This window comes from Dipodomys ordii, unplaced genomic scaffold (genome assembly GCF_000151885.1).
Source record: "Dipodomys ordii isolate 6190 unplaced genomic scaffold, Dord_2.0 Scaffold23, whole genome shotgun sequence".
In the NCBI taxonomy this organism is placed as follows: Eukaryota; Metazoa; Chordata; class Mammalia; order Rodentia; family Heteromyidae; genus Dipodomys; species Dipodomys ordii.
The window spans coordinates 8,281,895-8,299,777 of record NW_012267239.1 but is presented as its reverse complement, the minus strand read 5'-3'; the positions used below and the strand labels follow the sequence as shown (position 1 = coordinate 8,299,777).

At 43.8% G+C, this 17,883-nt stretch overlaps 1 protein-coding gene across 1 annotated transcript in view; it reads right to left on the bottom strand.

Annotated features, from left to right (window-relative positions):
• Positions 1-12,228, bottom strand: part of Cit (citron rho-interacting serine/threonine kinase) — a 165,823-nt gene extending 153,595 nt beyond the window's left edge. Inside the window, exons 1-4 of the mRNA XM_013014323.1 lie at positions 12,182-12,228; positions 10,771-10,879; positions 5,808-5,949; positions 477-652 (exon numbers count right to left, since the gene is read on the bottom strand). Of these exons, the coding sequence (XP_012869777.1) occupies positions 477-652; positions 5,808-5,949; positions 10,771-10,866 (414 nt within the window). The 5' untranslated portion in view covers positions 10,867-10,879; positions 12,182-12,228. The remainder of the gene's footprint in view (positions 1-476; positions 653-5,807; positions 5,950-10,770; positions 10,880-12,181) is intronic.
• Positions 12,229-17,883: the final 5,655 nt, after the last annotated feature.

Below are 17,883 nucleotides of genomic sequence, written 5' to 3'. Positions count from 1 at the left end.
GAAGTTATCTACAGCCTGTACTAAAGCAAATGCTACCTAATTCACCAATTGTATGCATGTTCCCAAATATCCAGCTAATGGTCAGGAAAGAACGTATATATGCATGTATGTTGCACATATACACATATGTGCAACATATACACATAAATATACACACAAATAAATATACTCATATACACATAAATTCCTTAATTAGGAGGTCAACTTGGTTCTGAAATAAAATTAAAGTATAGAATCAGTATAAAGAAATCGATGGAAGTTTGTGAGCCTTCTAAATTAACCCACAGCAGCTCGACAAGAGCTAAGCAACACCACAGGTTTGTTTTTTTGGGGTTTTTTTTTTTGATCTTTCAAGAATAATTAGCGACCAAGTCAGAGAACTTGCTGAATTCTAGATGCTAAACCAGCAGGTGATTGTCTCTGCAATGAACATTCCAGTCCAGAAAGAGAAAGACCTAATGTGAAAATGCTCCTACCTGCTCCTGAGCCAACAAGGCCTTCTTCTTCATGATTTTCATGGCATAGATGTCCCCGGTTGCTTTCTCTCTGACCACCTGTACTTCCGCAAAGTGACCACAACCTACAAGACTTCGAACTTCAAAGTCCTTTGCCGAAGGCTGAAGCTCCTGTAGCTCGGCTACAATGTCAGAATCTGCAAAGAGATGGAAGTGTAATACCCAGGTAAATAAAGCACTCCAAATATATGCATCTTTATGAAAGGAAAGAAGAAAAATGTGCTTATGACTTCCTTCACTGTCAAAAGACATTTAGTCATTTTCTCATCCATCACGAATAATTATAAAATCAGCACAAAAGTGTTTTTATATGTTAAGTTAAAATTAAGGGCTTCAGAAATTCCAAAGTACAGTTTCCATGGTAGCTATAATTTGAATCCTGTAGACTAAGAAAATAGGGAGGGAGGATACAACCCAGGCTTTTTCTCCTTCCTCTGAAGGCTACAGGACAGTGTTAGGTCAAATATGCTTTTCAGCATGTACACAACTGCCTCATAATGTGAAAAAGCAACATGGTTCCCATTTTCCAAATCTATCCATTAGACCTACACATGCTTTCCTCAGTTTTATCCTATTAGGCCAGGTTTTATCTCCCTTACGTTGTGTCAAAGTCTCCCTTACCTTACTATGTGACAATCTTTCAAAGAAGATAAAGAAGCTAGTAGCCTGAAGGATCGCTACAGGGTTCACATGCTGCCCATCTTCATGGACTTTTCCATAACATAGTTTTATTCCTTTTCCAAGCCCAATGTCTCAATGTACACAGTGTAGGCTAAACACATGACTCTTGCATGCACTTATTAATACTGGAATGGACTAAGCAGAGACATTGCTAAAAGGTCATGCTGGCTTCCAAGAACGGAGGAAAGCAATCATGACTGGCCTAAAAGCTGGATCCTGTGAATAACAGCAAAACCATATCACCCACATGGAAAGAGGGTAAAAGATCCCTGAAGTTACAATCATCCTGGGCTTGGTATGTAGCTCCATAGTAGAGCATGTGCTTAATATTCATGAAGCCCTGGGTTCGATCTTCAGCACATATACAATATATTTAAGGATACAGATGTAGGGCTGGGAAGGTGGCTCAGTGGTAGAGCACTTGCCTTGCATGCATGAGGCCCTGGGTTCGATTCCTCAGCACCCCATAAGCAAAAAGAAAAAAGCCGGAAGTGGCACTGTGGCTCAAGTGGTAGAGTGCTAGCCTTGAGCTGAAGAGCTGAGGGACAGTGCCCAGGCCCAGAGTTCAGGCCCCATGACTGGACCCCCCCCCAAAAAAAAGATACAGATGCAGATAATATACACACCTACATAACATATACACATATACATATATGTATACATACATAAACACTCATATTTACATATACATTATCCCAGAGAATCCTATCTTCCCTCTTTTTTTTTCTTACAAGGGTGGAGCTGCAAAGGGTAGGGTCAAAGGCATTATGGGATGAGCCCCACAGACACACTCTGACTTCAGCAAGACATCCCATGATCCTTTTGGGAATCAGGCAAGGGATGGGTAGATCCATAGGAGTTCACTACGACCACTATGAAATAGAAATCCAGAGCTCCCACCATGGAGAACAAAATGTGGAAGAAACCTGAAAGTGGCATAGCATTTTCTTTTTCCCTGACAATGCAGTGCTGGGCCCTTCCCCATCCCTGTCCAAGTATCTCTCGTATCAAGTATTTGAGTGCTAAACTATCATTCACCAATGCACTGGCTTGCAACTTTTTAGGTTAAATCTTGTTTCATGATCACTAGTACACAGAGCCAATCTCTCTTAACCTTCTATGGGGCCTTGGGCTCCAATGTTGCTGATGGTGTTGCCCAACTTTAATAACTCTGGGGCTGTTATGGGAGTCAACCAGGCATCTCAATCACAAGTAGACAAACTGCTTTGTAGGCAAAAATACCACACTACTCGCAGACTTTTAAGAAACCATTCCAAATTGTCTTTTTACCCAAAAGGTTTCTGGATTATTATTAAGGTGAATAGAGGAGAAACCCTTAATGTCTTCTCTCCATATCAGCTGCTTCTATGACCCCTCAAACATCCGGAATGCACCAATCCTTTATCCCTGTGCTGTAGTATTAACAGGTCCAGTGAGTACAAAATATTGAGGTCAAGACAAAGACCCAAAACACTGTAATGGAAACACAGTGGAGGCATGGCATTGTCACCCAAGGAGCAATGCCAACACGGCTGAGTCTATTGCTTCCTTTCTTGAAACTCAGGAAACCAACATTTCAACTTCTAGGAATCCAATCCTTCATCAGAAGCCCCAGCACATATGCTCAGAAAATCTACATATGAAGATGCTCATGAGGAAAAGAACAAAAATAATCCGAAACAACACAAGGACCCGTCAGCAGAAGTAGGAACTTTGTAAATGTGCGCCACATTCAGGACCATGAGGCACATGTTGAAAAGTATGAGGAAATCCAGCCTACATCAGAACGCAGTAGTCTTCCCACAGGCAGAAAGTTATTTGCTTTTAATTATGCTCAGCATTTTACATCAAGTTCTTCCTGGGCAAAGTGCATGTGCACATGCACACACACAAAAGCACATTCTTTTGCATGAAATGACTGAGTCTTACAGGACCCTTGAAGTATTCAGAAACTTGCAAAAAGTTTCCAGATCCCACATTTGGAATTGTGTTGAGCATCTGAGTGTGGCTGGGAAAGATCTGGGAGAATGATGGAATGGGGTGACATTGCAATGTGCTTATAATCGGAGTTGGTGGAATTGGAACCCCTTTAACCAACTACTTAAAAACAATATAAATACTAATCTAAAAAAAAAAAAGAATTGCTTTGGATAATCCTATTGTAACATGTAGCAAAGGTGGTAACACCATTTTAGAGTCCTACTTACAAAAAAAAAAAAAAATAGCTGGGAATATGGGTTAGTGGTAGTGCTTGCCTAGCATGCATGAAGCCCTGTTCAATTCCTTAGTACCACATAAACAGAAAAAGCCAGAAGTGGTAGAATGTTAGTTAGCCTTGAGCAAGAGAAGCTCAGGGACAGTGCCCAGGCCTTAAGCTCAAGCCCTAGGACTGGAAAAAAAAAAGTATGGTAAGTTACACCAGCACCATCTTCATAAAGCGCCTAATGAATTGAGAGCTTTGAACATTCCCAAAACAAGGAAATGATACATGTTCAAAGTGATGCACGTACCAATGATCCTGACCTGATCACTACATATTAAAAATAAGCATGCATATGGAATTGTAACCTCTTTGTTTTACTAATTTTTAAAATAAGCATGTATTGAGACAACCACACTGCACCCCAAGTATGTACAATTATTATGCATCGGTTAATTTTTTAAAGATATATTAAAAACTGAACTTTTTTTAAGAAAAAAAAAATGCCACAGCCAGGCACCAGTGGCTCCCACCTGTAATCCTAGCTACTCAGGAGGCAGAGATTTGAGGATCGCAGTTCAAAGCCAGCCTGGCAGGAAAGTCCATGAGACCTTATTTCCAATAAATTACACAGAAAAAGCCAGAAATGACACTGAGGCTTTAGTGGTAGAGTGTTAGCCTTGAACAAAAGACGCTCAGGGACAGAGCCCATGCCTAGAGTTCAAGCAAGGCCCAGGACGGGCAAAAAAAAAAAAAAGATGCCTTATTGAATGACTGACCTACCCCATGTAGATCTGTCTAAATATTCTCTATGATGTCTTCACAATGACACATTTCACTTAATGACACATTTCTCAGACCATATACCCTGATCAAGTGATGCATGACTATAGTCAGTGAAGAAAATCCCTTCTTTGGTTTCCAGATGCCCATTTGCTGCTGTCCTTTGGCCCAAAGTCAGGGGCATCTCTATTAGAGGCACTACTTCAGAGTTACCCTTGCTGTCCCAAAGGAAATTTCCATTTCTGCGGGGTGCTGGTGGCTCACAATGTAATCCTAGCTACTACTCAGGAGGCTAACATCTGAGGCCAGCCCTGGTAGATAAATCTGAGACTCTTATCTCCAATTAACCAACAAAGAGTCCTAAGGAGAGATATGGCTCATATGGTAGCGCACCATCCTTGAGCAAAAAGCTGAGAGAGCAAAGAGTCTCCAAGTTCAAGCCCCAGTACTGGCAGAGACAGAAAAAGAGAGATGGTCAGAGACAGAGAGACAGAGAGACAGAGAAAGAGAGAGACTATTCCTATGGAAGACCCAAGAAACTTGGCAGTAGCAGCTGATAGCCCCTTCTCCACATGGAAAAGCAAAGCTTACATTCCGTAACAGAAGGCTTCAAAGGGAGTGGGGGGGGCGGGGAGGGGGGGTGAATCATACAACTGTAATCACTAGATTTCAATCATGGCCTCTTCACAGTTCTCCCCAGGAAGCCTCTTCAAAAATGTGAAGCAATTCCCCGGAAGAGAGTTCTACTTGAAAAAGTCTACCTTCCACTAAAGCAAGCCCCCTGACTGCTGAATGGTTCTTGATGATAGGATGCTTTTAACGTAACCAGGGGGGAGGCTTAAGACTAAGGAAGGGGCTGAAGATGGTTCAGTAAGCTCATCTTGTCATGCCATTTCCTTCCCCTCCCACGCCCTACTTAAGAATTTAAAGTGGAATCATAATCAAATAAATACAGAATGACGAACAAACACCTCAAGTACATTTTAAAGATACACAAATGTCTTAAACATCATCGAGGTTTATGGTTATCACTGCTGGTCAACACTTACTGTCTATGATATGCCAGGAACATAAAGCTAGTCTGTATTAACTCATTCATGGTCTAATTTTACATACATTCCCCCAATTTCTGCACATGAAGAAACTGTAAAATATTGAAGGTCACAATAGTCAACCTATGTCAATTTTGCTTAATCAGTACCCTCCAACTCTTTAGGGTAATTAATTATACATTCCCATTCCACAAAGCCCTCATAATAATCAGTGTCCCGACCCCTCTCAATTCTATGAGTAAAGAAATTCACTTTGTGAGTTAAGCTCCTACCCCTTGTGACTAAGGAGCTCGCTTATCTAGTTTCCCAGCTAAAAAAGAACGTGAACCTTGAGTCAGCCTTGTTTAGACCAGAGTTTTCACCTACTAGCATCAACCATTACTACCTTACTCCACCCTCCAGCGGCCTCTGGTTATCCCAATCAGGATGGTGTTCAAGAAACATTTCCCCACAAGGCTGAGAGTGTGACTCAAGAAACAGAGTCTGCCTCAAAGGGTGAGGTCCAACCTCAGTACCACTATCATCATCATCATCATCATCATCAAAGAAAAAAAGAAAGAAAATCTCCAAACTTACACTTCCGAACAAAGTTGCTCACATGCTTAATCTTCATCAGAGCAGGCTGACTGCATTCTTCAAAGAGAACAAAGAGGGCATCTAATATCCCTTCTCGGGAAAGAGCAGACATCTGCTGTTGAGTCATAAAGGGTGCTTTCCCCTGAAAACAGCAAACAGCAGATGGAGAAACTGTCAATAATGAAAAGCTTTAATCGATAATATCTACACCAAGTATACAGCAAGCCACCAACTCAACTAACTGCCCACAGCATGGGAAGAGCACAGTGGTGTGACTTGATTCCTTAAAGCCATGGTCAATTGGTAGTCATAAAGTGATGGCTCTTCTGATCCCATCACTGTATGTGTCTTTGCCCAGTGCCTGGGAAATAAGCATGTCGTTCCTAAGAAAAGGTCCCACGCAGAGGCTGGTGGGAAGACTTACTCTGCGCCCTGTTATTTCTGACACATTCCCATGTCTTTAAAATAGAAAGGGATGATTGGCACCTCTTTCATGGGTGCCCAGGAGTTTGTGACTGTAATGTCAATGTCCTTAAATCATTTGGAGAAGCATGATTGGAGTTAACTATCAAAGTTAAATTTATTCATGGTCTGGAGGAACAGTTAAAAAACTGACAGAATGTGTCTAGAACACAGACATGTTTTGTTTGGCCCATAGTGTGCAAAATAATTGAAATTATCTGCCAATACTGAAAATTACCAGGAGATTTCATATATACAAGAGAGACAGAGAAAGAAACAAAAAAGGAAATGTTTGGTCAGGTGCCAGTGGCGGTTCATGCCTACAACCCTAGCTACTCAGGAGGCTGAGATCTAAAAACTGTGGTTCAAAGCCAACCTGGGCAAGAAAGCCTATGAGATTCTTATCTCTAACTAACCAGCAAAGAGCTGGAAGTAGAGCTGTGGCTCAAGTGGTAGAGCACGAGACTTGAGCAAAAAAGGCTAAGGGACAGTGCCCAGGCAATGAATTCAAGTCCCAGTACTGACAGAAAAGGAGTGGAAGGAGGTGAGGGAAGAAGAGAGGAGGGAAAAGAAGAGAAGGGGAGGGGAAGAGGACTGTCTCGCTTTTCTTGAAACACTGGCAGACCCAGCAATGTTACCCCCACATTCCTGGTGACATTGAGCTGGGGCTAAGAGGTGCTACCCTTCTTGGCAGTCTATATGTTCTGGAATTCCTACAAATTGATTCACACATACCCACTGTCTGTCTCTCTCAAAACACAAGTCTGTAACCTCGAGTCTAGAGCAATGATTTCTATATGCCTGGTCTTAGGTTATGTAGTGGTCCTCCCCACAAAATGACAAGAATTCCTGCAACTCTCTCAGCACATGCCAAGCCTCTTTTTCAAGACTTGGGGTCTTGTCTGAAACTCACTTCAAACAAAAGAAAGTGACTCAAGTGACACAGAGCCAGTCAGCATCAATGGAACTCTTAAGAAACCTGGTAATTTCTGCTTTGCTGTTTTGGGAAGCCAAGTTCAGAAACTTAGGCTAGATCAGTAATCACCAAACTTACAGCCTATGGGCCAAATATGGTCTACTGCTTCTCTGTAGGAATAAAGTTTTATTAGAACACAGCCATGCCCACTCATTTACATGTTGTCTGAGGCTACTTTGTGCTACAATGACAATGTTTAGCAATTGCAACAGAGATTCTTTTTTTTTTTTTTGGGGGGGGGTTCAGTCATGGGGCTTGAACTCTGGGCCTGCGCACTGTCCCTCAGCTCTAGCTCAAGACTAGCGCTCTATCACTTGAGCCACAGCGCCACTTCCGGCTTTTTTCTTTTTGCTTATGTGGTGCTGAGGAATCGAACCCAGGGCCTCGAGCATGTAAGGCAAGTGCTCTACCACTGAGCCACCTTCCCAGCCCCTGCAACAGAGATTCTATGACTCTAAAAATGTAAAATGTTTATTATTTAGTGGAAAATAATTAGCCAGGTGTTGGTGGCTCATGTCTGTAATACTAGCTACTCAAGAGGCTGAGATCTGAGATCACAGTTTAAAGCCAGCCCAGGCAAGAAAGTCCGTAAGACTTTTTTCTTTTTTTTTTTTTTTTTTGCCAGTCCTGGGGCTTGAACTCAGGGCCTAGGCACTGTCCCTGAGCTGCTTTTGCTCAAAGCTAGCACTCTATCACTTGAGCCACAGAGCCATTTCCAGCTTTTTATGTGGTAATAAGGAATTGAACCCAGGGTTTCATGCCTGCAAGACAAATACTCTACCACTTAAGCAACCTTCTCAGCCCTCTAAGACTTTTATCTCTAATAAACTCCACAGAAAAAGCCAGAAGTAGTGCTGTAGCTCAAGTGGTAGAGTGCTGGCCTTGAGCACAAAGAGGTTCAGGGACAGGGCTCAAGCCCTGAGTTCAAGCCCCAGGACCAGCAAAAAAAAGTGAAGAGCCCTGGACTAGACCACTGACTGATGAAAAATATGGAGCAATGAGGCCCCTTAGAGGAACAGAGAGGTGCTAGCCAGCAGTCAGTACCCAGATGCTCCAATCCCAGAGGCAACAGATGATGTCATAGGGTAAAGCAAAGAGTTACCTAGTTGACTATAGCCAACCTGAAAAATCCTAAGGAGGGAGAAAAAAAAAATCAGTCTTTTAACTTTGGGAATCAATCTTTTAACTTGTGACACAGTAGCTTGAATAACCTAAAGGCTGATTACATGTGAACTGGGGTTGGTAGGGGGAAGGGAGGAACCTAACTAAAAATCAAACAGATTCTCTGTCCCTCTCCCTAACCTCCTAAATTAAAATCTTCTACATTATAGCTTAAAATTTGTTTTATGAACAATTTATTTTTTCCCAGGAGATTCAGAGCTCAATCAGGGATTGGCTATCCCTGGGTCACAAGGCCGCCTGAGCTGTCACTGTAGCTGCAGTTGCCCCCTAATTCATAAAAATGAGATTCTTTGTTTGTTCTGTTCGTTGGTGAGCTTAGACCAACTAGGGGCTCTCTGATTCTTACTAAGTTTTCAACAGCCCACAGGGAATTGAGAAAGAAACAAACGCTCCATGATGCCTCTTTTCATAAAGCTGAGTATATTCAGATTGAAAATCAGGCCTGTATTCTGAGACGTTATTCTTCCTCTCTTGGTGTTTTCTTAAAATGCCCTTTCTTTAGGAAAGAAAAAAAAAAAAAAAAGGCCAGGAGGTAATAGGTTTTTCTTTGTATTTGTTTTCTACCTCCTTACTTGGCAAAATAAAAAGCTCACAGAGTGACGGCCTCCTAGTGACTTGTGATATTTCTCTGGCTCTGGAAGTCTGCCAACCATTGACCTAGAACACTGCTGCCAAGGGCTGCTGGATGGGAAGGAGGAAGACAGACTGGGATCAGTCTCAAATATTTACCTGAATGGGAAACAAATTCGATAATGTATCCAAACCTCCCTGGAACAGCCTAGATAGAAACAGCTTTGCCAGTCACAGGAGATCAACAGAAAGTGTATGTTACCCTTGCATTAACAGCTTCTCTAGGCCAGGCAGAGGCTGGTTTGTCCTTAGGTTCACTTTCTGGAGGTTTTGTCCCCAGAGCAACAATGTGAAGTTGGTAGAGTTGATACAGTGGGAGGCAATCTAGTCTTGAAGTAGAGGGTTTTTTGTTTTTTTTTTTTCTTTCGGGATGGGTGAGTGGTAATGGGACTTGAACTCAAGACCTGACACTTGCCAGGCAGATACTTTAAATGTTAATGTTTCTTTTTGTTGGTGCTGGTGGGTCTGGGTGCTGTCCCTGAGCTCTTTAGCTCAAGTCTAGAGCTCTACCACTTGAGCCACAGTGCCATTTCCAGTTTTCTGAGTGGTCTATTGGAGATAAGAGTCTCACAGTTTCTTGCCCAGGCTGGCTTTGAACCACCATCCTCAGAGCTCAGCCTCCTGAGTAGCTAGGATTACAGGCGTGAGCCACAGGCACCCGGCTTTAAATGTTAATAGTTCTAAGATGAAGGAAATGTTATTTATTGTGAGAGGGTTCTGAGTGGCACAGGTGCTATCAAAATTATTGTCTTTAATCTAAAAAAGTAAATATCCCTTGAATGAACAAGTGAACTAAAATTATGTTTACAGAAGTTTTAGGTGGTTTCTTTTTTTAAGTGTCTCTGTTCATTTGTTTTGCTTTCTCCAAAAAAGGAAAATGTTTAGAATAAAAGTATAAGGAATAAGGAAGTGGCGCTATAGGTCAAGTGGTAGAGGGCTCGCCTTGAGCTAAAGATCTGAGGGACAGCGCCCAAGCCCAGAGTTCAAGCCCCACAACCGACAAAAAAAAAAAAGTATAAGGAATAAGAAAGCGTTAACATCTCCCAGGGCAAGTTCAGGTGCCTTCATAGTGGCTCCCTTTCCAAATATATTCAGTACCTATAAAACATCAAATACAGCCAGGTGGCAGGGTGCCGGTGGCTCATGCCTGTAATCTTAACTATTCAGGAGGCTGAGATATGAGGATCAGTTCAAAGCCAGCCCAGGCAGGAAAAGTCCGTGAAACTCTTATCTCCAATAAACCACCAGAAAACTGGAAGTGGCATTGTGGCTCAAGTAGTAGAACGCTCACCTTGAGCTGAAAAGCTGAGGGATGGTGCCCGGGCCCAGAGTTCAAGCCCCACGACCGACCAAAAAGAAAAAAATACAGTGGTGGTAAACACCTGTAATCCTACTACTCAGGAAGCTGAGATCTAGAGGATCATGGTTCAAAGCCAGCTTGGGCAGAAAAGTCTACAAGATTCCATCTCCAATTAAGCAGCAAAAAGCTGACCTGGAAGTGTAGCTCAAGTGGTAGAGCACCAGCTGTGAGCAAGAAAGCCAACCAAGCAAGAGCTCAAGGCCCTAAGTTCAAGCCCAGGTACTGGGGGGGGGGGGGAGGAGGGAGAAGGTTAAGATTTCACCTAGAGTATTAGCCTTGGTCCTAGAATACAAAGAAGAGTAAATGACAACAAATTAAACACAGGTGATGATCACAGGCAGGAAACTTATTACCTGGAAGAAGAGATTCAGCCTGGAGGCCCGGCTGGCAATGGGCTCAGCAGTACCAGCATCCTGTGTATTCCTGACTCCATACTTGAACTTCAGCATCTCCCTACTGGAGCTGAAGGATATGGAAGAAAGGTCAAGTGAGTGGTACTGATGTTTTGAGCAGGAATGGTTTGACAGATCTCATCTCCCATAAGCTTCAAGGATAGGGAGGTGAAAACAGCCACCCTCACACCAGTTTTAGGAAGCTCTCAGTCTGGCCACGGAGATGAAAACCTAGAAATTTTACTCCCTGAAGCCAGGAAGTAAACCCATTTGGCAAACTTGCTTACTATCTACTACTACCACCACCACCAAAAATAACATTCAGAATGTAAAGCCAAGTACCAATGGCTCACACCTGTAATCCTAGCTACTAAGGATGCTGAGATGTGAGGATCAGGGTTCCAAACCAGCCTAGCCAAGAAAAGCCCATGAGATTCTTGTATCCAATGAACCAGCAAAAAGCCAGAAGTGGAGCTGTGGCTGAAATAGAACACCAGCAAGTACTAAGGCCCTGAGTTCAAGCCCCAGGACCAACATCAAAATTATTTCTTCGTTAATAAGAATGTAAGCTCCAGAAAGCTGAGGACTTCCGCCTCCACATAGCCCTGCACATAGTAACTGTGACTAGTTACTGAGTTGGATGACTGAACTAAGCCAACTATATAAAGTATGTTGCAAGGGGATACTGTGGAATTTTCCAAAGAAATAAAGCCAGGTCAGTGCAAAGAAGGGCTGGGCAGCCTGGGAGATGCAATTTCTCAGTGTGATCAGAGTAAACTTCCCTAACTTCCCTGAGAACAAACCTCGCTAATACGGGGGGAAGGAGAGGGATGGAGAAAGGGGAAGGAATAATATCCCTGCCAGCAAGAACAGCCAGGGCAAGGGCAGAGGTTCAGAGGCAGGAGCAGGCCTCTCTAACTGCAGCCAGATCACAGGGGCTGGAGCACCTTGGGTGGGTTGGGGGGGGGGGAGGAGAGGCGGTGCGGTGAAAGGGGGGAATGGAAGGGGTCTGAGGTGCTGAGGTGAACACCCGGACTCTGAGGACACCAGAACAGAGAGGTTGAGTTGATGGCTGAGGTCACACAGGTAGTGAGGAACTAGCAGCCAGGCTCCAACAGAAACTCAAGCTGACAGGAGACAGCGGAGCCGCCGCCCGTTGAGGGGAAGCCCAGGTGTCGCCCGGCCCCCGCCACCGCCCCGCAGACCTCCAGCTCCCCGGCAGGACGGGGACGCGGGAAGATTTTCCCCACCAACGCCCCCGCCCCCCGACACACACACACCGCGGCCCGGGGACGGAACTGGTGGGGGACGAAGGCCCCCCTTTCCCCCAGGCCTGGCAGGGAATTGAGGGTGTGGAGGGAGCCGAACTCACAGTCTACAGACAGGCCTAACTTGCGCCTCGCGTTCCCCGGGCCTCCCGCCGCGGCGTTTGAACCCGGGAACGGGAGTGGGCGGGTCTTAACCGTATCTACGCCAATCATCGTTCCGGAAATCTATGATGGACCGCTTACGTCGCAAACCAGGCCGTACCCAAGTCCTTAAAGGGACTAGGGGAAGTGGAGGGGAAGGCCAATCAAATTGCTTCTTCCTTAGGTTGGTAACCAATAGGAGGAAGGGAGAGGCAGGCCGGGCCTGGCTGGTCTTGTGAGTTTGAAATTGGCGGTTGTGGGGAGTGCCGTGTTTAGGGACGCGTCTGTTTGAACGGATCCCACGGGAAGGTCCCCCGGCGCCGTCCTTTGCTGACAGCGGGCGCCTGCGGAGGAGCAAAGCCTCTCTGCCTGCAAAATATCTTGACCCTCCTACGTGGCGAAGTGCTCGTTACTATGGTGACCATTCGGCTCCCCCCCCCCCCGCCCCGTCCCTCGGAGGCAGCAAAGGTTTTACATTTAACCTTCAGGCGATCTCGGTGACAGCATCTCCGATGGTCAAGCCACTGGTTGGTGAAGGGCTCCTGAGGCCGCCTGCAAGGACGCTGAAAGACCAACCAAAGCCCCGCGCCAGTGTCTCATACCTGTAATCCTGTCGACCCAGGAGGCTGGGGTCAGAGGATCCCACAGTTCAAAGCCAGCCCCCGACAAGAAAGTGAGTCTCTTATCTCCAATTAACCACCAAAAAGCCGGAAGTGGCGCTGTGGCTCAAGTGGTAGGGCACTAGCCTTGAGCTGAAGAGCTGAGGGACAGTCCCCAGGCCCTGAGTTCAGGCCCCACGACCGACAAAAAATAATAACAACAATAATAGTAAGTACTGTTTATGAAGCCCTCTCCCCTTTTTATCAAATATCTTGGCTCCTTTAATCCTTACCATAGCCCTGGGAGGAAGGAAAACATTCCACATTATATGGGTAGGAGTCTGATATTTAGAGAAATGGGGTGACTACTAAAAGATCTTGCCATTATAGGGGGGGAGGGGGTCAGGATAGGTCTGAAACTCCTGGACTGATTCCCAGATTCTTTCTGCTACATAAAATGCGTGTCAGAAGGCGTTAGAGCATCTCTTAGCCTCTGCTTTTGTTGTAAAGGCTGTTCTAGTCCAGGAAAAAAATGCATAAAAATGAGACATGCATCTAAACATTTAGGAGGTTAAACCAGGGCTTGAGATTGGCAAGGTGAGAGGAAAGTCTCATCCATAGAGACAAGCTCCAAAGAAGGCACTATGGTCCGCCCCCTTATATGACCTTCAGAGAACTTTAACCTTCAAGAAGTTCAAGTCACACACCTTCACATATCCTGGGGACCAGAATTTTAGCTCCAAGACCGTTTTCTTTTTATCACTTATTATGGCCTCTCTCTAATTTGAAATGCTCAGCAGAAGGAAGAAAACAGAAACCTTTCCCATACATGTAGATGAGGAAAAAAATGTTGCTTTTAAAGATGAACTGAATGGTGGTAAAATTAGATAGCACATTATAGTTGTCATCTTCTGCTATTAGTTTATTTTGTGGTATTGGGGTTTGAACTTGGGGCCTTAAGCTTGCTAGGTGAATGCTATATCACTGAGCTACTGCCCCAGACTTGATTAGGAGACTTTTGCATGGTGTGTCTCCTGCTGTCCCTTTCATTCCTAAAATAGTGCAGCGAATAGCAGGCACTCAATAAATGATAGTTGAGTGGGTGAGTGAATGAATGAAAGACATTTGATGAGGTCTTCTAAGTTTAATCAAGTTATTTTAATCCCCATATTTTTGTTCTCTCTATCTGTCTCTGTCTGTCTATATCTCTGCCTCTGTCTATCTCTCCATCTCTTCAGGCTAGCCTCAAACTCTTTGTGTGTGTGTGTGTGTGTGTGTGTGTGTGTGTGTGTGTGTGTGTGTGTGCGCGCACGCACATGTATTCTTGTGTCAGTACTGAGGCTTGAATTTAGGCCCTTCTTACTCTCTTTTGGCTTTCCTGCTCAGGGTGGCACCCTACCACTTCAGCCACACCTGGTGGCTAATTGGAGGTAAGAGTGTCTTGGATCTGTCCACCACAGCTGGCTTAGAACCTCAGATTCAGACTCCTGAGTTGGGAGGATTATAGGCATGAGACACCATGCCTGATTTAACCTCAAACTCTTGATCCTCCTGCACTCTGCTCCTGAATGCTGAGGGCACAGCCACTCCTCTGTGGCTTATATCAGTCATCCATGGTTCAGAGAATAAATGTATTGGGGGTTCATCAAAGCCAGGCACTGTGAACAATCTGGAGGGTTGTTGCTTGGAGTAAGATGTATGTAACTACCAGTTCAAGAAATGAGGGTGGGTGGGGATAGGTGAGGGATTTTTTTAAAAATTAATGTTAGTTTGACAAGAAGGGTAGAATCAATTCGATTTAAAATGTAGTATTACCTGCGGACCTAAGATAAACTCAAGTGAAAGACAGGGAACATACATCTAATCCTATTCCCAGGACAAGACCTTTGTCTTCTTGGAGTTCAGCCAAGGTGCAAGACAAGTCTATAATAAGGATATGCTTTTCATCAATTTTGAGAGACTGCCATTCATCTAATCTCTCTAAAGCAGGGTTTTCTAACTCAGCATCAGGAATTATTATGTTGAATATCCAGAGAAAGGAGAATTGGACTGCTGTAGATTTTTTATGATATATTTTTCTTACTTTTGTTTTTATTAGTTTCTTACTCTGATAGAACAGTTGATGTAAATCAGGTGCCGGAGTTTCTTGTATTAAAAATGCGCTGAGGATTATCAAACTCTCCTAAAGTTGTTGGGCTGACAGGCAATATATTTTATAGCTCATAGCTCTGTGTGTGTGTGCACGCGCACGTGCGTGCACACAAGCTTTCGTACTAGATCTTGAGCTTAGGGCCTACCTTGGTGCAAGCCTTTTGGTTGCTTATTGAAGATAAGAGTCTGCCCAGGGGGGCTGGGAAGGTGGCTCAGTTGTAGAGTGCTTGCCTTGCATGCCTGAGGCCCTGGGTTTGATTCCTCTGCACCATATAAGCAGAAAAGGCCAGAAGTGGTGCTGTGGCTCAAGTTGTAGAATACTAGCCTTGAGCTAAAGAGCTGAGGGACAGTGTCCAGGCTCAGAGTTCAGGCCTCACTATCAACAAAAAAAAAAAGTCTGCCCAGGCTGGTCTTCAACCATGATCCTCAGCTCTCAGCCTCCTGAGTAACTAGGATTATAGGCATGAGACATGACACTGGCACCAAGTGAGACATTTACTGTTTGTTGTCAAATTGTAAATATTTTTTTTGTCAGTCATGGGGCTTGAACTCTGGGCCTGGGTGCTGTTCCTCAGCTCTTCAGCTCATGGCAAGCGCTCTACCACTTGGCCACAGCGCCACTTCCAGTTTTTCTGGTGGTTAATTGGAGAGAAGAGTCTCACGGACTTTCCTGCCTGGGATGGCTTTGAACTGTGATCCTCAGATCTCAGCCTCCTGAGTGGCTAGGATTACAGGCGTGAGCCACCGACACCCAGCTCCTGATAGTATTCTTTATACATTCTGCATATCAGTTCTCATTGCATGCATTATTTTGGAATATTTTCTCCTAGTCTTGGTGTTTCTGCCTTTAGATTTTACAAAGCACCTTCACACCTCTTGATTCTTAAATCTCAAATAACTAGGCATACGTTTAGACTCAAAAGAGGTTAAATGATGTGTGTAGAATCAGAAGTTAGCCCACAGATGAATTCAATAAACAAAGCCTACAAAGTCAATTTTTTGGCAGGCTAAAGAGAAGTAGAACCGTGTCTAGAATTTAATTTCTGTTTGGGTTTAAAACCTGTTCTTTACCTTTAGAAATAAAAGAGAAGAGAGAGAAAAGGAGGGAAGAAAGCCTTTTGTGTATATCATGTATATTGCCTGCGAATCTTTTCCTTTTGACAACTTATCTTCATGTGACACTCCCGTATAAGAATATGACACATGTATGTTCAAGTCCAATCCTTAATCCTACCAGTTTCCCACCATCTCCATCAACACTTATTAATTTCCATATTTCTAAACATGTAATAGCCAGTGGGTACCAAATGATATGCCATTGTGCTGATTTTGTTGCTGCTTATTTTTGTTGTTTCTTTTTTTTCCCTCCCTCTCTTGTCTATTTTAATTTTCTTGTTTAGTAGTAAAAACATATGAAAACAGGCTGTTTCTCCAGACTACATTCATTCCAACACTGCCTAGTGAGCACCTATACTTCTCTTCCAATAACCATTAAGCTCAAGCCTTCAGAATTTCTTCCACCTGCTGCTTGGTATGCATTTGCCTCCCCGAAGCTGAAGCGCTATCTAGTGGCAGAATCCAGTAACTGCAGGGGCAGCTCCATTTTTCTCTTCTTTAGGTCCTGACAGTGTTGAGTATATTTTATTTACCTAACAATACATGCTGTTGACAGAAAGGCAAGGTTCAGGTCTAGTTCATAAAAAGGGCTGTTTCTACAAATATCATATAGATGAGCTTTCACCCCAAAAGGCAATGACCCCTTTATTGTACCCCTCCTAAAAGAGAAAGCTTAGAAAAGAATCTGATCTTTCCAATGCAACTGGTTTGTTAAGCACTCTGTCCAAGAAATTGTTTTCCTTTCTTTCAATCTTTTCCTTCAATCTCTATGTATTAGATTTCTCTTTTCTGGCCTTAAAAAATACCCCAAAGTGGAGTGCTGGTGGCTCATGCCTGTAATCCTAGCTACTTAGGAGGCTAAGATATGAAGATGGTGGTTCGAAGCCAGCCTGAGAAGCAAAGTCCATGAGACTCTTATCTCCAATTAAACCTGAAATGGCTAGAGAGCTAGCCTTGAGCAAAAGAATCCAGGGACAGTGCCTAGGATCTGAGTTCAAGCCCCACAAACTGCAACAAAAAATGAAATACAAAAGAGGAACAAATATCATTCCTCAGAAAAAAGAGATAAATGTTGTCATTGTTTATAAAGAATGGGTCTATAAACCTAAAATCTCCAAGAGACTGAACTAAAAGTACATTAAAATGAACCAGAGTCCCAAGAGATAGCGCAGTATGATGAACATATAGAAAAGTCAATAGCTTTCCATTGCACAAGCACTCTCCATTGAGCTCAGAGTAAGGAGAAATGATTCTGTTCAACCCTCTACCTCCTATAAATAAATGGAACAAGGTGCCTGGTGCCAGTGGCTCACAGCTGTAATCCTAGCTACTCTGGTGGCTGAAATCTGAGGATCAAGGTTCAAAACTACTGTGGGCAATAAGGTTTGTGAGACTCTTGTCTCTCCAATTAACCACCAAATAAAAAGTGGAGGTGTGGTTCAAGTGATAGATGCCAGCCTTGAGCAACAAAGCTAAAGGAGAGTGCCCAGGATCTGAGGTCAAGCTCCAGTACCAGCCAAAAAGGGGGAAAAAGAACCTATAAAATTTAACTACAGTCATCAAAAAAGACCCCAAAATAAAAATGACATGAGCCAGGCACCAGTGGCTTAGGCCTATAGTCCTAGCTACTCAGGAGGCTGAGATCTGAGGATTGTGGGAGAGAGAGAGAGAGAGAGAGAGAGAAAGAAAGGAAAGAGAAAGAAAGAAAGAAAGGGAAAGAAGGAGACAAAGAAGGAAAGATGGAATGACTTAGCTTGTTCCTAAATAAGAAGTATCTGCATTGCAATAGCAATTTTTTT